We start from the raw sequence: 23,319 nt of genomic DNA, 5'->3' as shown, positions 1-23,319 counted from the left end.
CATCGACATTTATTGGGAATGGGAATGACAACAACGACGCAGCTGGAAAATAAAAACTCCAAGACTTCCCGGCCCCTTCCCTGCCTTCGGGAATGCCGGGATCGTCCCGGGAACATCCCGGCGCTCCGGGATGGATGTGAGAACGAGCACATGCCCCCGGGAATTCCGGGAATTCCGGGATAACTTTGGCATCTCTAGGCTGGGATCTAAAACTAAATGAGGCGACAACACCGGGAAAAAATAAATAAAAGGTGGAATTCCGGGTGGAATTTGGAGCCTCCGGAAACCAGGAAGGGTTGGAGGGGAAAGGGGAGGTTTCCATGGAAAAACATCGGGAATGGCGGGATCTGGGGCTGCTCCAGAGGGGGAGAACCCCCGGGGGTTGTGTCCCAAGAGGGGTTTTTGGGAACGCCGGGATGTTCCCGCGGCTCTTCCCGAGGAATCCCAGGAATTCTGGGAGGTGGTTTTTCCACGGAATCGGGTGGGAATTTTTTCCTGCCAGGGAGTTTTTTGGGAGGGATTTTTTTTAAGGATTTTGGGACTTTTTTCAGGGAAAACCACCTTTGTTTTTTCCTGCTCGGTATTCCCGCTGCCGAGGCCGGAATTTCCACCCCTCGGAGGGATCGGGAAGGAGGAGGAGGCGGGAAAAGCGGGAGCCAGGAAAAGCAGGAATTAGGGAAGAGCCTCGGGCACAAATCCAGCCCGGGAACGGGAATCCATCCCACTTTTCCCGGGTTTTTAAGCTCCGTCCTTCCCTAAACCGGGATTAAAGCCCAGGGGGGCGATCCCGAATCCATGGAAATCCAAATCCATGGAAAAAAACCCCACCAAAACAGGGATTGGGAATGTGCAATTTCCTCGTGATTTCCAACTGAAATTCCCTTTTCCCGGCGGTTTCCCGGGATTTCCTCACCATTCCCGACCCAAATTCCCTCTTTTCCCGAAGGTTTCCCGGGATTTCCTCGCCATTCCGGACCCAAATTCCCTCTTTTCCCAGCAGTTTCTGGGATTTCCACATGATTCCCGACACAAAATCCCTCTTTTCCTGGTAGTTTTCCGGGATTTCCTTGCCATTCCCAATCCAAATTCCCTCTTTTCCCGCCGGTTTCCCGGGATTTCCTCGTGATTCCCGGCCCAAATCCCTCTTTTCCCGGCATTTTCCTGGGATTTCCTCACCATTCCCAACCCCAAATCCCTCTTTTCCCGACGGTTTCCCAGGATTTCCTCGCCATTCCTGACCCAAAATCCCTCTTTTCCTGAAGGTTCCTGGGATTTCCTCGTGATTCTCAACTCAAAATCCCTCTTTTCCCGACGGTTTCCCGGGATTTCCTTGCCATTCCCGACCCCAAATCCCTCTTTTCCCGGCGGTTTCCCAGGATTTCCTCACCATTCCTGACCCAAAATCCCTCTTTTACCGACAGTTTCCCGGGATTTCCTCGTCATTCCTGACCCAAATCCCTCTTTTCCCAGCAGTTTCCCGGGATTTCCTCGTGATTCCAGACCCAAAATCCCTCTTTTCCCAGCAGTTTCCTGGGATTTCCTCACCATTCCCAACCCAAAATCCCTCTTTTCCTGGCAGTTTCCCAGGATTTCCTCACCATTCCCGACCCAAAATCCCTCTTTTCCTGGTGCTTTCCCAGGATTTCCTCGTGATTCCCAACCCAAATCCCTCTTTTCCTGGCGGTTTCCCGGGATTTCCTCACCATTCTCAACCCAAAATCCCTCTTTTCCCACCAGTTTCCCGGGATTTCCTCGTGATTCCCGACCCAAAATCCCTCTTTTCCCACTGGTTTCCTGGGATTTCCTTGCCATTCCCAAACCAGCTGCTCCCAAAATCCCTCTTTTCCCAGTGATTTTCCGGGATTTCCTCACAATTTCTGACCCAAATCCCTCTTTTCCCAGCGGTTTCCCGGGATTTCCTTGCCATTCCCAACCCGGCTGCTCCCAAAATTCCCTCTTTTCCTGGCAATTTCCCGGGATTTCCTCGCCATTCCCAACCCTCAGTCGGACTTTTCCCGAGCGGTTCCGCTCCCAAAACCACCATAAATTCAGGAATCTTTGGGAAAAACTGTGGGAAAACTCATCCCAAACCCAGGAAAACTGGGAGTGGGATAGTGTTTGATATGTGGATATTCCCTGGAATGTCGCCATTCCCAGGATTCCCAGGGATTCCCAGGATTCCTTGGGAAGCTGCCGGAAGCGCCCATCCCGCTTGCCCAGCATTCCCAAATCCACCTTGGATTCCATCCGAGACTTTTCGGGAACAACATCCGGGATTCCCAAATTGTCCTTTTTTTTAATCCCACCCCAATTCCCGTCATTCCCATCATTCCTTGGCTTCGGGAGCGTCCGGGATCCGCTTCCCAAAGCCAAACCCTCGGGATCCTCCTCCCTCTCCTCATCCCAAATCCCGCTTTATCCGATGGCACAAAACCAGGGATGATCCCAAAAATCCCTCTTTTCCTGGCAGTTTTCCAGGATTTCCTCACCATTCCTGACTCCAAATCCCTCTTTTCCCAGAAGTTTCCTGGGATTTCCATGTGATTCCCGACCCAAAATCCCTTTTTTCCCGCCGGTTTCCCGGGATTTCCTCGCCATTCCCGACCCAAAATCCCTCTTTTCCCGGTGGTTTCCTGAGATTTCTTCGCGATTCCAGACCAAAAATCCCTCTTTTCCTGGTGGTTTCCCGGGATTTCCTCACCATTCCCGACCCAAAATCCCTCTTTACGCAGCGGTTTCCCGGGATTTCCTTGTGATTCCTGACCCAGCTGCTCCCAAAATTCCCTCTTCTCCCGGCGGTTTCCCAGGACTTCCTCACCATTCCCAATGACTCCTGGGATTTTCCGGGGGGTGGGAGATGCACATTCCCAAGAAAACCCATCCTGCCTTTCCCAAACCTCATCCCTCTGGAATGATGGGATTTTCCAGGGTGCACATTCCCAACAATCCAGGGAGGGATTCCCAACCAACAGCCACAACCTCCCCAAAACCTCCTTCTCCCAAAAGGAATTCCGGGATGGCGGACGCCGGGACGGCCCGGAGCGTCCGTATCCCGCTTTTCCCGCCCCCGGGAAGGGCGGGAATCCGTTCCCGGCAGATCCTTGGGAAGGAGGCGGCTCTTCCCGGCCACATTCCGGGCCCGTTCCTGCCCTCAGTAGACGCAGAGATCCGGGAATTTCATCTCGTACACCGGGATCGAGTGGCTCTGGGACTGCCCGTAGGCGGCCGAGACGGTGCCGGAAGGGCTCGGAGGGGGCCTGGAAAATAGGGAATGAATCCCATTCCAGCCCAGCTTATTCCAGCCCAGCCCATCTTATTCCATCTTTATCCCATCCCATCCCATCCCATCTTATTCCATCTTTATCCCATCCCATCCCACCCCATCCCGTCCCATCCACTCCATCCCATCCCATCCATCCCATCCCATCTATTCCCATCCACTCCATCCCATCCCATCCCATCCCATCCCATCCATCCCATCCCATCCCATCCCATCCCATCCCATCCCATCCCATCCATCCCATCCCATCCCATCCCATCCCATCCCATCCCATCCCATCCCATCCCATCCCATCCCATCCCATCCATCCCATCCCATCTATTCCCATCCATCCCATCCCATCCCATCCCATCCCATCCCCATCCATCCCATCTTTATCCCAATCCATCCCATCCCATCCCATGCCATCCCATCTTATTCCATCTTTATCCCATCCCATCCCATTCCATCTTTATCCCATCCCATCCCATCCCACCCCATCCCATCCCATCCCATCCCATCCCATCCCATCCCATCCCATCCCATCCCATCCCATCCCATCCCAAATCCAGCTGGGAATTTCCCCCACATCCCAAATCCAGCTGGGATTTCCCCCCATCCCAAATCCATCTGGGAATTCCCCCCTCATCCCAAATCCATCCAGGAATCCTCTCCCTATCGCAAATCCAGCTGGGAATTTCTTCCCTCATCCCAAATCTATCCAGGAATTCTCTCCCCATCCCAAATCCAGATGGGAATTCCATCTCCATCTCAAATCCATCCAGGATTTCCCCCCCATCCCAAATCCAGCCAGGAATTTGCCCCTCATCCCAAATCCAGCCGGGAATCCATCCCCATCCCAAATCCAGATGGGAATTTCCCCTCTCATCCCAAATCCAAATGGGAATTTGCCCCTCAACCCAAATCCAACCAGGAATCTCCTCCATCCCAAATCCTGCCAGGAATTCCCCCCCCATCCCAAATCCATCCAGGATTTCCCCCCCATCCCAACTCCATCCAGGAATCCCCCCCAAGTCCCAAATCCCGCCGGGAATCCCCAACCCACCGGATGGTGATCTCGAAGATCTGGTTGAGTTTGCTCTGGAGCAGCGTCGCCTGGAAAAAACCAACATGGAAAATCCCGGATAACCGGGATGGAGGCCGGAATTCCGGCCGGGAATTCCCAACCCCCCGGGCACTCACCCTGGCCCCGCAGTGGGCGGCGATTTCCTCGAACGGGGCCTTCTGGAATTTTTCCACCACCTGGCGCCGCCGTTCCCGCTCCTGCTCCTCCACGGCCACGCTGTCTGCTGGAACGGCGGGAAAACAGGGATCGGGGAGGATCCTGGAATGTGCCGGGATCCAACCGGGCATAGGGAATGGAGGAGGGAGATGGGAAGGGGCTGGAGAACTGGGAATGGCTGAGGGAGCTGGGAAGGGGTTGGAAAACTGGGAATAAGGGAGCTGGGAAGGGGCTGGAAAACTGGGAATAAGGGAGCTGGGAAGGGGCTGGAAATCTGGGAATGGCTGAGGGAGCTGGGAAAGGGCTGGAGAACTGGGAATGCTGAGGGAGATGGGAAGGGGCTGGAAATCTGGGAATGGCTGAAGGGGGATGGGAAGGGGCTGGAAATCTGGGAATGGCTGAGGGAGATGGGAAGCGGCTGGAAATCTGGGAATAAGGGAGCTGGGAAGGGGCTGGAAATCTGGGAATGGCTGAGGGAGCTGGGAAGGGGCTGGAGAACTGGGAATGCTGAGGTAGATGGGAAGGGGCTGGAGAACTGGGAATGGCTGAAGGGGGATGGGAAGGGGCTGGAAATCTGGGAATGGCTGAGGGAGCTGGGAAGGGGCTGGAAAAGCAGGAATGGCTGAAGGGGGATGGGAAGGGGTTGGAAATCTGGGAATAAGGGAGCTGGGAAGGGGCTGGAGAAGAGGGATCCCGGAGCTGGGATTTTCCAGCCTCAGTTATTCCCGGATTTCCCCTCCTTACCTATGGCTTTCTTCAGCGTCTCGTAGGTGATTTCCTCGGCCGGAGCTCTCTGGGAAAAAACAGGGAAAAGGGAGGGAATGAGGATCCAGGAAAAGCGGGAGAGGATCCGGGAATATCCCAGGACACCATTCTGGGATCACAGGGGTTCCTTCCGACCCAAATTATCCTGGAATTCCAGGATTTCCCACCCAAACACCACATTCCTGGTCTGTGGATCCTCTTGGATCCAGGGAAAACCAAGATTCCCTGTTGGAATTCCCTGTTGGAAGTTGTCCCTGCCCATGGAATGAGATGATCCAGAGGGTCCCTTCCAACAAAACCATCCTGGAATTCCAGGATTTTCCATCACCTCCTCACTGCTGGGAATGAGTTCTGGATCCCAGTGGAGAAAAGGTGGGATTTGATGATCCCACCAATCTTTGGAAGAGGTTTTCTTTGGGATTTGGGGGAATTTTTCCAGGGGGAAAGTGAAGTTGATCCCAAAATCTGCCTCTTTCTCTGCTCAGCTGCTCCAAAAAATGGGAAAAATTTCCCTCCTGTCCTTCCCAGAATTGGGAAAACTTGGATTTTTAAGAGAATTAAGGGAAAAATTGAACCTTTTCCCAGTCTTGGGAATGGGAGGGATTTTTCCAGAGGGAAAGGACTCTGCTTTTCCCGAACAATTCCATGGATTCATTAGTGAGCTGAGGGTTGTTGGCACATTCCCAGGGAAGTTGTTCCCAAGGGATGATCCCGAGGTACCTGTTCCCGCTCGGGGCTGTTCCGGGATTCCACCTCCACCTGCAGGGAAATGGTCTCTCCGATGCTTTTCCTCTTGGATAAGCGATCCTCGTCTGGGAGGGAGGGACGGGAAGGGTTGGAGAAGGGATCCCATCCCACACCATCCCATCTTTATCCCATCCCATCCCATCCCATCCCATCCCATCCCATCCCATCCCATCCCATCCCATCAATTCCTTCCATCCCATCTTTATCCCATCCCATCCCATCCCATCCCATCCCATCCATCCCATCCCATCTTTATCCCATGGGATGGGATGGGATGGGATGCAGCTGAAATGAGCATGAGGATGCAGGAGGAATGGGATGGAATGGGATGGGAATGTGGGATGGGATGGATGGGATGGGATGGGATGGGAAGGATGGGATGGGATGGGATGTTATGGGGATGGGATGGGATGGAATGGGATGGGATGGGATGGGATGGGATGGATGGGATGGGATGGGATGGGATGGGATGGGATGGGATGGATGGGATGGGATGGGATGGGATGGGATGGGATGGGATGGGATGGGATGGGATGGATGGGATGGGATGGGATAAAGATGGGATAAAGATGGGATGGGATGGGATGGGATGGATGGGATAAAGATGGGATGGGATGGATGGGATGGGATGGGATGGGATGGGATGGGATGGGATGGGATGGGATAGGAAGGGATAGGATGGGATAACCCCAGAGCATCCCATCCCATCCCATCCCATCCCATCCCATCCCATCCCATCCCATCCCATCCCATCCCATCCCACCCGTACCCGTGAGCTGTGGCACGTAGGGAATGCTGAGCCGCTCCAGGTTGTATCCGCTCCCTCCCAGCGCTTCGCTGATCTTGCTCTGCCAGAAGAAAACCTCCGGCCCCAGCTGATCCAGGTTTTTACTCAACCTATGGAAAAGCAGGAAAAAAAACACCCCTCATGGAATGTCCTCCTGGCTGGAATGTGTTCCCCTCCCCACAAGGAGCAGGGAATTAATCCCAGCCCTTCCCAAATCCCGCCCCGTTGTCCGAATGCTCCCCCCCCCTTGAGCTCTGGGAAGTTTGGGAATGAGAATTCCATGGGGGAGATGTTCCGGTGCCCGACCATGGATGGAGCTGTTCCTAAAAATCCAGGGGAAGGAGACAAGCACAGGAAGGGGGAAGGGATGGTGATCATGGAATCATGGAATGGGTTGGGTGGGAAGGGACCTTAAGGATCATCCTGTTCCAACCTGGAGTCCTCCCGCTATCCCAGAGAATCCAACCCGGCCTGGGACACTCCCAGGGATCCAGGGAATTCTCTGGGAATTCCAGCCCAGCCCCTCCCCACCCTCCCAGCCAGGAATCCCTTCCCAATCTCCCCCCCAAATCTCCCCTTTCCCACTGGGATCCATTCCCTGGGGCCTGGCATTCCAGGCCCTCATCCCCAGTCCCTCTCCAGCTCTCCTGGAGCCCCTTCAGCCTCTGGAATGTGCTCCAAGCTCTCCCGGGATCCTTCCCTTCTCCAGCCTGGCCATTCCCAGCTCTCCCAGCCTGGAGCCAGAGCCTGCCCTTGGATCCATCCCCAGCCCAGCTCCTCCCTGGGAAGGAGTTCCGGGAACAAGGGGGTTCCCTGGGAATCTCGGCACTCAGGGCAGGGTCTCCCTTCCCCTTTCCTGCCTTTTCCATCCCCACATTCCAGAAAAACCCCTCTGACTGGATCCTGAGTGTCCTTTATCCTGGAATGCTGGAATGGTTTGGTTGGGAAGGGATTTTAAGGCTCATCCCATTCCATGTTCAGGGACACCTCCCGCTATCCCAGGTGGCTCCAGCCTTTCCTTGGATACTCCCAGGGCTCCAGGGGCAGCCACAGCTTCCCTGGGAATTCCAGCCCAGCCCCAGTCCCCGGGATCAGCGGGAATTGTGTCCGGGCTCTCACCGGGGGCTCTCCCCAAACACGTCCTCGGGCAGCAGGAACGGAGCCTCCTTCTGCCGGCTCTGGATCACCTGGGGGGACACGGATCGGGATGAGAGCCCAGCCCAACCCCCCGGGAATGCCCCGGGATCGCAATTCCAGAAGGATTGGTTTTTAAAGCATCAAATGAAGAAATACAATACCTAATACCTAATACCTAATACCTAATATATAATATATAATATATAATAAATAATATATAATACCTAATACCTAATACCTAATACCTAATATATAATAAATAATATATAATATATAATAAATAATAAATAATATATAATATATAATAAATAATATATAATATAATATATAATATATAATATATAATATATAATATATAATATATAATATATAATAAATAATATGTAATATATAATAAATAATATGTAATATATAATATATAATATGTAGTACATAATATATAATATACACTATATTGTATTATACAATAATTATATATTATATATTATATATGGAATACAATAAAATATAAAATAATATAAAATGGAATATAATATATAAAATGTAATAAAATATAATATGTAATAAAATATAATTTATAACATAAAATAATAAAATATAACATAATATAATATAATATAATATAATATAATATAATATAATACAATATAATATAATACATATATATATACATACATATAATAGATAGATATATTATATATAATATATATGATACATTATGCTATATATTGTATTGTAAGATAATTATGTATTATATATCATATATGGAATATAATAAAATATGAAATAATATTATATAAAATGGAATAGAATATAACATGTAATGTAAGTAATGAAATATAATATATAATATAAAATAATGTAATATAACATAATATAATATAACATAATATAATGCAATATAATATGATATGATATAATACGTATATACATATAATACATATATATAGTATTATATAATATATATAATATATTATATAAATTACATCTTATGCTATATATTGTATTATACAATAATTATGTATTTTATATTATATATGGAATACAATAAAATATGAAATAATATAATATAAAATGTAATATAATATATAACACGTAATACAATATAATATATAATATAAAATAATATAAAATAATATAGTGTAATATAATATAATATAATATGATATGATATAATATAATATATTTATATACATATATACATAAAATAGATATATATAATATTATATATATATATAATACATTATATATATAACATATTATGCTATATATTGTATTATACAATAATTATGTATTATATATTATATGTGGAATATAATAAAATATGAAGTAATAGAATATAAAATGTAATATAAGATATAAAATGTAATAAAATATAATATATAATATAACATGCAATGTAATAAAATATAATATATAAAATAATACAATAAAACAAAATATAATGTAATATAATATGATACAACATAATATAATATAATACATATATATACATATATATAATACATATATAATATTATATTATATACATAATATATATTATAATATTATATATTATGCTATATATTGCATTATACAATAATTATGTATTATATATTATATTTGGAATAGAATAAAATATGAAATAATATAATATAAAATGTAATATAAGATATAAAATGTTATACAATATAATATAAGGTAATGTAATAAAATATAGTATATAATACAAAATAATATAATACAACATAATATAATAGAATATAATACATATATATACATATATACATATAATAGATATATATAATATTATATTATATATATAATATATTATATATATTATATATTATGCTATGTATTGCATTCTACAATAATTACGTATTATATATTATATATGGAATGTAATAAAATATGAAATAATGTAATGTAAAATGTAGTTTAATATATAAAATGTAATAAAATATAACATGTAATGTAATATAATATAAAATAATACAATATAACACAATATAATGTAATATAATATCATATAATACATATATATACAAACATACATATAATAGATATATATAATATTATATTATATATATAATACATTATATATTATACATTATGCTATATATTGCATTATACAATAATTATGTATTATATATTTTATATGGAATACAATAAAATATGAAATAATATAATATAAAACGCAATAAAATATTATATTTCATATTATATTACATTTTATATTATTTCATATTTTACTTTATTATAGTCCATGTTACATTACCTTTTATATTTTATTACACATTACATTATATTATATTCCGTTTTATATTATATTTTATATTCTATTCTATTTTATATTCTATTCTATTTTATATTCTATTATATTTTATATTCTATTACATTTTATATTCTATTCTATTTTATATTCTATTATATTTTATATTCTATTACATTTTATATTCTATTCTATTTTATATTCTATTATATTTTATATTCTATTACATTTTATATTCTATTCTATTTTATATTCTATTATATTTTATATTCTATTACATTTTATATTCTATTCTATTTTATATTCTATTATATTTTATATTCTATTACATTTTATATTCTATTCTATTTTATATTCTATTCTATTTTATATTCTATTACATTTTATATTCTATTCTATTTTATATTCTATTCTATTTTATATTCTATTACATTTTATATTCTATTCTATTTTATATTCTATTATATTTTATATTCTATTACATTTTATATTCTATTCTATTTTATATTCTATTATATTTTATATTCTATTACATTTTATATTCTATTCTATTTTATATTCTATTATATTTTATATTCTATTACATTTTATATTCTATTCCATTTTATATTCTATTATATTTTATATTCTATTACATTTTATATTCTATTATATTTTATATTCTATTATATTCCATTTTATATTCTATTCCGTTTTATATTATATTACATATTAAATTATATTATATTATATTCCATTCCATTTTCTACTCCATCCCATCCCACCCCACCCCCCCCATTCCCTCCCCTTCCCCCGTAATCCCCCATCCTTCCCCACTATTCCCCCCATTCCCCCCCATTCTCCCTCCCCATTTTCCCATCGTTATTCCCGTTATTCCCGTTATTCCCGTTATTCCCCCCGACCTGGTGGACGTGCTGGCAGAAGGTGGGCACGGAGAGGAGCTGCCCGATGAGGTTGAGGTAGGCGGCCCCGAGCGCCAGCAGGGCACAGCGCCCGAACGGGGACAGGCCCTCCTCGGCCAGCTGCGCCAGCTCCTGCCGGACACACATTCCATAGGGATCAATTCCCAAAGGATCCGGGCGGGAAAACACTCAGGATGGGGGAGATTATCCACCCCGGGTCCGGCTTTGCCCAGGATCCCGAGGATAAAAGGGCGATCCTAAATGGGGGATTGGGAAGGGATTCCCGGCTGGGAGGGTGGGGAGGGGCTGGGCTGGGATTCCCAGAGAAGCTGTGGCTGCCCCTGGATCCCTGGCAGTGTCCAAGGAGAGGTTGGATTCCCTGGGAATAGCGGGAGGTGTCCCTGAACATGGAATGGGATGATCCCGGCACGGTGTGATCCCGCTCTGGCGGGATATGGAGGCACTTCACGGGATCATGGAATGGTTTGGGTTGGGATATTAAAGCTCATCCCGGAGCCAGGGCAGGACACGGAGCGAGGAGCAGCTCTGGAAGAGCTGTTCCAGCTGTCCCCAGGCTGGGAAAGGCCGGGAAATTTAAGGAATTGCAGCCAGGACCTGCAGGGATCAACCCCACAGCCACACACGGGGCCATCCCAGAATTCCAGGCTGGTTTGGGTGGGAAGGGAACTTAAGGATCATCCCATTCCATGTTCAGGGACACCTCCCACTATCCCAGGTGGCTCCAACCTGGCCTGGGACACTCCCAGGGATCCAGGGGCAGCCACAGCTTCTCTGGGAATTCCAGCCCAGCCCCTCCCCACCCTCCCAGCCAGGAATCCCTTCCCAATCTCCCCCCCAAATCTCCCCTTTCCCACTGGGATCCATTCCCTGGGGCCTGGCATTCCAGGCCCTCATCCCCAGTCCCTCTCCAGCTCTCCTGGAGCCCCTTCAGCCTCTGGAATGTGCTCCAAGCTCTCCCGGGATCCTTCCCTTCTCCAGCCTGGCCATTCCCAGCTCTCCCAGCCTGGAGCCAGAGCCTGCCCTTGGATCCATCCCCAGCCCAGCTCCTCCCTGGGAAGGAGTTCCGGGAACAAGGGGGTTCCCTGGGAATCTCGGCACTCAGGGCAGGGTCTCCCTTCCCCTTTCCCGCCTTTTCCATCCCCACATTCCAGAAAAACCCCTCTGAGTGGATCCTGAGTGTCCTTTATCCCGGAATCCCAGACTGGTTTGGGCGGGAAGGGCCCTCAAACCCCCTCCCGTTCCACCTCCCGCTCTCCCCGGGGTTGCTCCGACACCTCCCAGGCTTCCCGAGACACCCCGAAAATCCCGAAAATCCCGGAATTCCGGGCTTTCCCGCTCACCTGGATGGCCAGGACGAGGCGGATGAGATCCACCACCACCTCCTCGTTGGCCAGCTCCAGGCTCAGCAGCACCAGGAGCCCGAAAAGGGCCTCGTAGTGAGCCCGCCCGTTGGTCTCCTCCTTGGAGATCAGGAAGATGTGCCGGTACAGCTGCTGCCCGTGCTGGGGAAGGGGGGGGAAGGAAAACAGGGAATTCCACATGGAATTAGAAAATCAGGAGAGTTGGGAAAGAGCTCTGGGATGGTGGATCCGACCCCGGATCCGACCCCGCCGTGGTTCTGATGCCACATCCAAGTTCATCCCAAAAAACCTCCAGGGAAGTGACTCCACCCCCTCCCTGGGCAGCCCATTCCAGGGGCTGATCCCAATCCGTGGAAAGAATTCCTTCCTGATATCCAACCTGAATCTCCTCCCCCTGGAGGTCGAGCCCTCCTGTCCTGCTGCTGCTTCCTGGGAGAAGGGAATAACTGGGAGGTGGGAATAGTTGGGATGGGGGAGAGGAGGGGGAATTGGGGATGTGGGAGAGGAGGGGGAATAGTTGGGATGTGGGATAGGAAGAGGAATAATTTGGAATGTGGGATGGGAGGGGGAATAACTAGGATGTGGGTTGGGAGGGGGAATAAATTGGGATGTGGGAGAGGAGGGGGAATAATTTGGGATGTGGGATAGGAGGAGGAATAGTTGGGATGTGGGATAAGAGGAGGAATAGTTGGGATATGGGCTGGGAGGGGAAATAATTGGGATGTGGGTTGGGAGGGGGAATAAACTGGGATGTGGGAGAGGAGGGGGAATAATTTGGAATGTGGGCTGGGAGGGGGAATAAGTTGGGATGTGGGTTAGGAGAGGGAATAATTCAGATGTGGGAGAGGAGGAGGAATAGTTGGGATGTGGGTTGGGAAGGGGAATAGTTGGGATGTGAGATAGGAGGGGAATAACTGGGATATGGGTTAGGAAGAGGAATAAGTTGGGATGTGGGATGGGAGGGGGAATAACTGGGATGTGGGATGGGAGAGGGAATAGCTGGGATGTGGGATAGGAGGGGGAATAGTTGGGATGTGGGTTGGGAAGAGGGGGAATAATTTGGGATATGGGCTGGGAGGAGGAATAGTTGGGATGTGGGAGAGGAGGGGGAATAGTTGGGATGTGGGTTGGGAGAGGGAATAAATTGGGATGTGGGAGAGAAGGAGGAATAGTTGGGATATGGGCTGGGAAGGGGAATAAATTGGGATGTGGGATAGGAGAGGGAATAATTCAGATGTAGGATTAGAAATGGAATAGTTGGGATGTGGGAGAGGAGGAGGAATAATTGGGATGTGGGCTGGGAGGAGGAAGAGTTGGGATGTGGGATAGGAAGGGGAATAACTGAGATGTGGGTTGGGAAAAGGAATAAACTGGGAAGTGGGATAGGAAGAGGAATAGTTGGGATGTGGCAGAGGAGGGGGAAATAGTTGGGATGTGGGAGAGGAGGAGGAATAATTGGGATGTGGAAGAGGAAGGGGAATACTTGGGATGTGGGAAAGGAGAGGGAATAATTCAGATGTGGGATAGGAGGGGGAATAATTTGGAATGTGGGATGGGAAGGGGAATAATTGGGATGTGGGAGAGGAGGGGGAATAATTTGGGATGTGGGAGAGGAGGGGGAATAATTTGGGATGTGGGAGAGGAGAGGGAATAATTTGGGATGTGGGATAGGAGAGAGAATTCCCATCCTTCCTGGTATCACACCTGCCCCTCCCCTGGCCCAGCTGGAGGCCGAGCCCTCTTGTCCTACTGGATTGAAATTCCAGGGATATTCCCAGGTTTTAGCGTCCTCATGGAGCTCCAAGGCCCAAATCCTGGAATTACCTTCTTCATGAAGACGGAATCCTGGCGGGAACATTTCTCCACCTTCAGCTTCAGGACGGAGATGTCGCTGATGGTGCTGCCGGGAAAATCCAGGGAAAAAGGAAAACTTGGGATTCCTGAGGGTGGCAGAGCCATTCCCACATTCCTGAGGAGATTCCCTGGATGGGAACGACCCACCCCGGAGGAACCACCATCTCCAGGGGGGTTTGAATCCCAAGGATCCAAGAGCTCCAGAGTGGAACCATCCCAAAAATCCTTATGGATCACTGACATTCCTGACAGGGATCCCATCCCAGATCCAGGATCTCCAGGATGGAACCATCCCAAAAATTCTCCTGGATCACTGATATTCCTGACAGGGATCCTATCCCAGATCCAGGATCTCCAGGATGGAACCATCCCAAAAATTCTCCTGGATCACAGATATTCCTGACAATGTTCCCATCCCAATCCTGCTCCACGGGATCTCCAGGATGGAACCATCCCAAAAATTCTCCTGGATCACAGATATTCCTGACAATGTTCCCATCCCAAATCCAGGATCTCCAGGATGGAACCATCCCCAAAATTCTCCTGGATCACGGATATTCCTGACAGGGATCCCATCCCAGATCCCAGGATCTCCAGGATGGAACCATCCCAAAAATCCTCCTGGATCATGGATATTCCTGACAGGGATCCCATCCCAATCCTGCTCCATGGGATCTCCAGGATGGAACCATCCCAAAAATCCTTATGGACCATGGATATTCCTGACAGGGATCCCATCCCAATCCTGCTCCATGGGATCTCCAGGATGGAACCATCCCAAAAATCCTCCTGGATCACGGATATTCCTGACAGGGATCCCATCCCAAATCCAGGATCTCCAGGATGGAACCATCCCAAAAATCCTTATGGATCACAGATATTCCTGCCAGCGCTCCCATCCCAATCCCGCTCCCCGGGATCTCCCGCCAAATCCCTCGGGAAGAACCTGATGGTGGAGAACTTGTGGCGGTTGCCGTGGCGGTCGATGAAGCTGATGAGGATTTCCAGGACAAAGAGGCGGATTTCGGGATCTTCCAGGAGGGCCGAGGAGAGGAGCCGGTCCAGGAACGCGCTGGGAAGAGCCGTGAGCATGTTGGTGCACTGGAAACCCACGGAGACCTGGGGATTCCAAGGGAAATATGGGAAAAGGGGCACTCAGAGGGGGTTAAACCACAATTTGGGGTCCTCTGGAGAAGTTCCTGAGGGATTCACCCCTTGGAATATGGACCTGAGGGATTCACCCCATGGAATATGGACCTGGAGCAGTTCCTGAGAGATTCACCCCATGGAAAAGGGACCTGGAGCAGTTCCTGAGGGATTTGCCCCAGGGAATATCCACCTGGAGCAGTTCCTGAGGGATTCACCCCTTGGAAAAACACCTGGAGCAGTTCCTGAGGGATTCACCCCTTGGAAAAGGGACCTGGAGCAGTTCCTGAGGGATTCACCCCAGGGAATATGGACCTGGAGCAGTTCCTGAAGGAATGATCTCATGGAATATGCACCTGGAGCAGTTCCTGAGGGATTCACCCCTTGGAATATTCCCCTGGAATATGATCCCATGGGAATGGGGCCAGATTCCTACCTGGAGCAGGGATTTCAGGAGCATGATCTGCGTCAGCCGGTTCCGGTTTTCCCTGCACGGAAAGAGGAATTCCGGGGTCAAATCCAGGTGGGAATGAGACATTCCAGGAATTTGGGGATTAAAAAGCAGGAATGGGATCGGGGGGGGAGGAGATCCGAGTTCCCCAGGCGGGAATCCAAAGGCAAAACAACGGGAATGACAATTCCCAGGATCCAAGGGAAGCCTCTTTTCCAGAAATAAACTGGAATTTGGAGTCTTTTTTCCAGGAAAAATGATCCAAAGGGTTCAATAAATCCATATGGGAATGGTGGGAATTAATCCCAAGGATTCCAGGAAGGAGGGATTTGATTCCTGCCGGGGATTCCCAAACGCGGCGGGAATTCCGGAGTCGCTGCGGCCTCAAAATTCCAACGGGATTTTAGAAAACCTGGGAGCGCTGAGCTGGGATTTAGGAATTTTCCGGGATTAAAAACCAGGGATTTTATTAAAATCTGGGAGTCCTGAACGGGAATTTGGGCATTTTATGGGATTAAAAACCTGGGAATGGGACGGGGGGGGGAGGAGATCCGAGTTCTCCAGGCGGGAATCCAAAGGCAAAAAAACCAGGAATGACACTTCCCAAATCCAAGGGAAGCCTGTTTTCCATAAATAAACAGGAGTTTGTAGCCGTTTTTCCAGGAAAAACGATCCAGAGAGTGGTTTAATTCCAAGGAAACGGCGCCAAAAAAATTCCCGGGAGAGGGGAGGGGGGGGCGGGAATTTTCGGGATCCGTCCTCACCCGTCTTTTCCCGGCTCCATGGAATGTTGGGAAGAGGGAAGAGGCACCTTGTTCATGATGAAAACCATCACCTCCGACTGCTGGTAGGTGGGCAGGGTGCTGGCGAAGGAGCCTGCGGAGACGGGAATGGCCTTGGAATGTCGGGAATGGCTTGGGAATGGCGGGATTCCCAAGTGGGACGGAGCCCAGAAAGGATGGAATGGGAAAAACCCGCCCAGAGCCGCCAAAACAACTCCCAGGAGGGGAAAAAATTCCAGCTGGGAGATGCCAATCCCTGATTCCAAGCTTTTCTGGAATGGGGAATTCTTGGATTCAGAACCTCCTTCCCTGTTTTCCTCAGAATTCCCAATCCAGGAAAAGCAGGAATTATTCCTGCGGATCCCCATCCACATCTTCACCTCCAGGGAATTCCAGACCCACCAAAATCCTTCCCAGGAGGGAAAAATTCCCGCTGGGAGATGCCAATCCCAGATTCCAACCATTCCCTGTCCTCTTTCCCTCCTTTCCTTCCCTTCCTTAGAATTCCCAATCCAGGGAAAAGCAGGAATGTCCCTTCCCATCCCACACCTCCAGCTGGCAGATCCCAATCCCTGCTTCCAAAGGATTCGGGATTCCAAGATTCCAGAACTCCTGAATCCCTGGATCCAGCACTTCCTTCCCTTTTTTTCCTCAGAATTCCCAATCCAGGAAAAGCAGGAATTATTCCTGAGGATCCCCATCCACATCTTCACCTCCAGGGAATTCCAGACCCACCAAAATCCCTCCCAGGAGGGAAAAATTCCCACTGGGAGATGCCAATCCCAGATTCCAACCATTCCCTGTCCTCTTTCTCTCCTTTCCTTCCCTTCCTCAGAATTCCCAATCCAGGAAAAGCAGGAATGTCCCTTCCCATCCCACACCTCCAGCTGGCAGATCCCAATCCCTGCTTCCAATGGATTCGGGATTCCAAGAGTCCGGAACTGCTGAATCCCTGTACCCAGCACCTCCTTCCCTCTTTTTCCTCAGGGATTCCAATCCAGGGAAAAGCAGGAATATCCCTTCCCATCCCACAGCTCCATCTGGCAGATCCTAATCCCTGCTTCCAATGGATTTGGGATTCCAAGATTCCAGAACTCCTGAATCCCTGGATTCAGCAACTCTTTCCCTCTTTTTCCTCAGGGATTCCCAATCCAGGAAAAGCAGGAATTATTCCTGCGGATCCCCATCCACATCTTCGCCTCCAGGGAATTCCAGACCCACCAAAATTCCAGCTGGGAGATGCCAATCCCAAATTCCAGACTTTTCTGGTTTGGGAATGGGGAATTCCTGGATCCAGAATCTCCTTCCCTCCTTTCCTCAGAATTCCCAATCCAGGGAAAAGCAGGAATGTCCCTTCCCATCCCACAGCTCCTGCTGGCAGATCCCAATCCCTGTTTCCAATGGATTCGGGATTCCAAGAGTCCGGAACTCCTGAATCCCTGGATCCAGCACCTCCTTCCCTCCTTTCCTCCCCTTCCTCAGAATTCCCAATCCAGGGAAAAGCAGGAATGTCCCTTCCCATCCCACACCTCCAGCTGGCAGATCCCAATCCCGGCTTCCAAAGGATTCGGGATTCCAAGATTCCAGAACTCCTGAATCCTTGGATCCAGCACCTCCTTCCCTTTTTTTCCTCAGAATTCCCAATCCAGGGAAAAGCAGGAATTATTCCTGCGGATCCCCATCCCCATCTTCACCTCCAGGGAATTCCAGACCCACCAAAATTCCAGCTGGGAGATGCCAATCCCAAATTCCAGACTTTTCTGGTTTGGGAATGGGGAATTCCTGGATCCAGAACCTCCTTCCCTCCTTTCCTCAGAATTCCCAATCCAGGGAAAAGCAGGAATGTCCCTTCCCATCCCACAGCTCCTGCTGGCAGATTCCAATCCCTGTTTCCAATGGATTCGGGATTCCAAGAGTCCGGAACTCCTGAATCCCTGGATCCAGCACCTCCTTCCCTCCTTTCCTCCCCTTCCTCAGAATTCCCAATCCAGGGAAAAGCAGGAATGTCCCTTCCCATCCCACACCTCCAGCTGGCAGATCCCAATCCCGGCTTCCAAAGGATTCGGGATTCCAAGATTCCAGAACTCCTGAATCCCTGGATCCAGCACCTCTTTCCCTTTTTTTCCTCAGAATTCCCAATCCAGGGAAAAGCAGGAATTATTCCTGAGGATCCCCATCCACATCTTCACCTCCAGGGAATTCCAGAGCCACCAAAATTCCAGCTGGGAGATGCCAATCCCAGATTCCAACCCTTCCTGCTTTGGGAATGGGGAATCCCTGGATCCAGCACCTTTTTCCTCCTATTTTTTCCCACCTTTCCTTCCCTTCCTCAGAATTCCCAGTCCAGGGAAAAGCAGGAATGCCCCTTCCCATCCCACACCTCCTGCTGGCAGATCCCAATCCCTGCTTCCAAAGGATTCTGGATTCCAAGGTTCCGGAACTCCTAAATCCTTGGATCCAGCACCTCTTTTCCTCCTTTCCTCAGGAATTCCAATCCAGGAAAAGCAGGAATGTCCCTTCCCATCCCACACCTCCAGCTGGCAGATCCCAATCCCTGCTTCCAATGGATTCGGGATTCCAAGAGTCCGCAATTCCCAAATCCCTGCATCCACCATCATTTTCCTTCCCTTCCTTTTCCTCCCCACCCACAGCCCCCCAACTCCATTCCCGCCAAAATCCCGGGATCCCCACAGTCCCTCCCACCCTCAGGACCTCAATCCCGCTTCCCACACCCCCGAAAAACCCCGGAATGCCGATCAATCCCAGAAAAAAAACCGGGAAAACTCCCCGTCCCACCGATGGTTTTGATGACGGCCTCCTGGAACATCCTCTCCTCCTGCTCCTTGATGATCCGGGGGCTCATCCCGGGGGTGATCCCGGCTCCCATCCCGGTGTTGATCCCGGTGTTGATCCCGGTGTTGATCCCGGCTCCGATCCCGGCTCCGATGGCGGCTCCGACGCCGTCGTAGCTGCCGGTCAGGGCGTAGTCGATGCTGAGCCGGAGCTGCCGCAGCAACGTGTTGAAAACTTCCAGCACGGTGGGACCTGGGAAATTCCAAAGGGGGGGGGGGGGGGGAGAAAATTCCAAAGGGAGTCAGGATTCCAGGGAAAAAAAGGAGCCCTCGGGCTTTGGGAATCGTCACGGGACTGTGGGATGAGGGAGGGGATTCCAAAGGGAGTCGGGATTCCGGGGGAAAAAGGGGAGGTGGTGAGGAGGGATCTCAACGGGAGATTCTGGGATGAGGGAGGGGGATAAATCCCAAAGGGAGTCAGAATTCCAGGGGAAAAGTGGGAATCTGGGGGTCAAAGGGCTCATCAGGAGATTCTGGGATGGGATAAATCCAGAGGGGATTCAGAATTCCAGGGAAAAAGGACCCTCAGACTTTGGGAATCATCAGGGGACTGTGGGATGAGGGAGAGGATTGAATTCCAAGGGGATTCAGAATTCCAGGGAAAAAGGACCTTGGGAATCATCACAGGACTGTGGGATGAGGGATGGGGTTAAATCCCAAAAGGATTCAGAATTCCAGAGGAAAAGTGGGAATCTGGTGGTGAAGACTCTCATCAGGAGATTTTGGGATGAGGGACAGGGATAAATCCCAAAGGGAGTCAGAATTCCGGGGGAAAAGTGGGAATGTGGAGGAGAAGGGTCTGATCAGGAGATTCTGGGATGGGATAAATCCAGAGGGGATTCAGAATTCCAGGGAAAAAGGACCCTCAGACTTTGGGAATCATCAGGGGACTGTGGGATGAGGGAGAGGATTGAATTCCAAGGGGATTCAGAATTCCAGGGAAAAAGGACCTTGGGAATCATCACAGGACTGTGGGATGAGGGATGGGGTTAAATCCCAAAAGGATTCAGAATTCCAGAGGAAAAGTGGGAATCTGGTGGTGAAGACTCTCATCAGGAGATTTTGGGATGAGGGACAGGGATAAATCCCAAAGGGAGTCAGAATTCCGGGGGAAAAGTGGGAATGTGGAGGAGAAGGGTCTGATCAGGAGATTCTGGGATGGGATAAATCCAGAGGGGATTCAGAATTCCAGGGAAAAAGGACCCCCTGACCTTGGGAATTATCACGGGACTGTGGGACGAGGGATGGGCTTAAATCCCAACAGGATTCAGAATTCCAGGGAAAAAGTGGGAATCTGGGGGTCAAAGGTCTCATCAGGAGATTCTGGGATGGGATAAATCCCAAAGGGATTCAGAATTCCAGGGAAAAGTGGGAATGTGGGGGTCAAAGGTCTCATCAGGAGATTCTGGGATGGAATAAATCTCAAAGGGATTCAGAATTCCAGGGAAAAAGTGGGAATCTCCTGGAAAAGGGTCTCATTGGGAGAGTCTGGGATGAGGGACGGGGTTAAGAATTCCAAAGGGATTCAGAATTCCAGGAAAAGTGGGAATCTGGGGGTCAAAGGTCTCATCAGGAGATTCTGAGATGGGATAAATCCCAAAAGAATTCGGAATTCCAGGGAAAAGTGGGAATGTGGAGGACAAGAGTCTCTCCAGAAGATTCTGGGATGAGGAATTCCCACCTTTCCCGCGACCCCAGGAACGGGCAAAAAAACCCTGGAATTGCTGGAAAAGCCCTTGGAGATGGTGGAATTCCCACTGGCACATTCCATAAATATTCCAGGCGGGATTCGTGACTCCAAATAAGAAGGAAATTCCCTTCTGGAGCGCTGGGAAAATTCCCGGAAAATCCCATTTTTCTGCTCTTCCCAAACACCAGAATTCCACCCCCTATTCCAGGAACTTGGGAGCACGGAGAGGATTCCTGGAATTCCTTGGGAATGGGAAGAGGATCCCTCACCCACGGATCCCATTTTTCCGCTTTCAGACACACTGGAATTCCGGAATTCCACCTGGCACAAGGGGGGAATTTGGGAGCAGGGAAAGAGAGGATATTCCCAGAATTCCCTGGGATTTGGGAATGGATCCCTCACCCACGGATCCCATTTTTTCACTTTCGGACACACAAAACACCGGAATTCCGGAATTCCACCCGGGAATTTGGGAGCAGGGAGAGAGAGAGGATATTCCCAGAATTCCCTGGGATTTGGGAAGGATCCCTCACCCACAGATCCCATTTTTCTGCTTTTGGACACACAAAACACTGGAATTCCGGAATTCCACCTGGTTCTCCTGGTACGAGGGGAGGAATTTGGGAGCAGGGAAAGAGAGGGAGAGGGGATATTCCCAGAACTCCCTGGAATTTGGGAATGGCTCCCTCACCCACGAATCCCATTTTTCCACTTTTGGACACACAAACCACCGGAATTCCGGAATTCCACCTGGCACGAGGGAGGAATTTGGGAGCAGGGAAAGAGAGGGAGAGGGGATATTCCCAGAATTCCCTGGGATTTGGGAATGGATCCCTCACCCACAGATCCCATTTTTCTGCTTTTGGACACACAAAACCCTGGAATTCCGGAATTCCACACGGTTCTCCAGGAATTTGGGAGCACAGGGAGAGAGAGATGATATTCCTGGAATTCCCTGGGATTTGGGAATGGCTCCCTCACCCACGAATCCCATTTTTCCGCTTTCAGACACACCGGAATTCCAGAATTCCACCTGGCACAAGGGGGGAATTTGGGAGCAGGGAAAGAGAGGGAGAGGGGATATTCCCGGAATTCCCTGGGATTTGGGAAGGGATCCCTCACCCACAGATCCCATTTTTTCACTTTTGGACACACAAAACACCGGAATTCCGGAATTCCACCCGGGAATTTGGGAGCAGGGAGAGAGAGAGGATATTCCCAGAATTCCCTGGGATTTGGGAATGGATCCCACACCCACAGATCCCATTTTTCTGCTTTTGGACACACAAAACACTGGAATTCCGGAATTCCACCCGGTTCTCCAGGAATTTGGGAGCACAGGGAGAGAGAGAGGATATTCCCAGAATTCCCTGGGATTTGGGAATGGCTCCCTCACCCACGGATCCCATTTTTCCGCTTTCAGACTCACAAAACCCTGGAATTCCGGAATTCCACCTGGTTCTCCTGGCACGAGGGGAGGAATTTGGGAGCAGGGAAAGAGAGGGAGAGGGGATATTCCCGGAATTCCCTGGGATTTGGGAATGAATCCCTCACCCACGGATCCCGAGGCGGCGATGGCGGCCGCTTCCGACAGCACTTCCACGATTCCCGCCCGGATCGGGGCCGCGCTCCGGCTGTTGGCGTCCAAGTGGCCCAGGAGCTGCTGGATCACCAGGTGGGAATGCTGGGGCTGGAATAAAAACATTGGGAATGTCGTTGGGAAGAGCGGGAAGAGCCAGGGGAGGTTTTCCGGGAGGAATCCCGACATTCCCAAGGGAGGGAAAAATGGGAGGAGTCCGGGAAAAGGGTCTTTGGAGGAGGAGGTTGGAGGGGTTTTTGTGGGAAAAGGGATCCAAAGGGTTGAGGAATTCCATGGGAATGGTGGGAATTGATCCCAAGGATTCCAGGGAGGAGGGATTTGGTTCCTGCCTGGGATTCCCGAATTGTGGCCTCGCGATTCTGACGGGATTTGATGAAATTTGGGAGACATTTATGGGAATTTTGGGTATTTTTGGGGATTAAAAAGCGGGAATGGGATCAAGAGGGAGGAGATCCGAGTTCTCCAGGCAGG

The 23,319-nt window shown here is 48.6% G+C and overlaps 1 protein-coding gene and 1 long non-coding RNA gene across 11 annotated transcripts in view; both read right to left on the bottom strand.

The window, feature by feature from the left end:
- EFR3B (EFR3 homolog B) overlaps positions 1-23,319 on the bottom strand; it is a 36,955-nt gene continuing 13,636 nt past the window's right edge. The window contains exons 7-23 of one of the 8 annotated variants that reach the window (XM_051775082.1): positions 22,803-22,938; positions 19,503-19,751; positions 16,689-16,800; positions 15,910-15,961; positions 15,274-15,446; positions 14,298-14,373; positions 12,453-12,614; positions 11,092-11,223; positions 7,921-7,988; positions 6,784-6,911; positions 5,988-6,079; positions 5,247-5,295; positions 4,463-4,569; positions 4,326-4,375; positions 2,729-3,257; positions 1,735-2,675; positions 1-1,248 (exon numbers count right to left, since the gene is read on the bottom strand). In XM_051775082.1, the coding sequence (XP_051631042.1) occupies positions 3,152-3,257; positions 4,326-4,375; positions 4,463-4,569; positions 5,247-5,295; positions 5,988-6,079; positions 6,784-6,911; positions 7,921-7,988; positions 11,092-11,223; positions 12,453-12,614; positions 14,298-14,373; positions 15,274-15,446; positions 15,910-15,961; positions 16,689-16,800; positions 19,503-19,751; positions 22,803-22,938 (1,692 nt within the window). In that variant the 3' untranslated portion in view covers positions 1-1,248; positions 1,735-2,675; positions 2,729-3,151. The other 7 variants (XM_051775083.1, XM_051775081.1, XM_051775085.1 and 4 more) reach the window with 7 other exon arrangements.
- On the bottom strand, positions 18,024-19,313 carry LOC127464659 (uncharacterized). Of its 3 annotated transcripts, none has more exons than XR_007901505.1 (3): positions 19,087-19,313; positions 18,654-18,730; positions 18,024-18,319 (listed from the first exon to the last, which is right to left on the bottom strand). It is a non-coding gene; the product is annotated as an uncharacterized LOC127464659 (long non-coding RNA). The 3 variants fall into 3 exon arrangements; XR_007901506.1 differs by having other exon boundaries at positions 19,238-19,305; XR_007901504.1 differs by lacking the exon at positions 19,087-19,313 and having other exon boundaries at positions 18,024-18,074; positions 18,236-18,319; positions 18,654-18,854.

This window comes from Manacus candei, unplaced genomic scaffold, assembly GCF_025592945.1.
Source record: "Manacus candei isolate 608988 ecotype Guabito, Panama unplaced genomic scaffold, ASM2559294v1 h1tg000253l, whole genome shotgun sequence".
NCBI classification, from domain to species: Eukaryota; Metazoa; Chordata; class Aves; order Passeriformes; family Pipridae; genus Manacus; species Manacus candei.
Note: the sequence above shows the minus strand (reverse complement) of the source record. Positions and strands in the feature narration are given on the sequence as shown.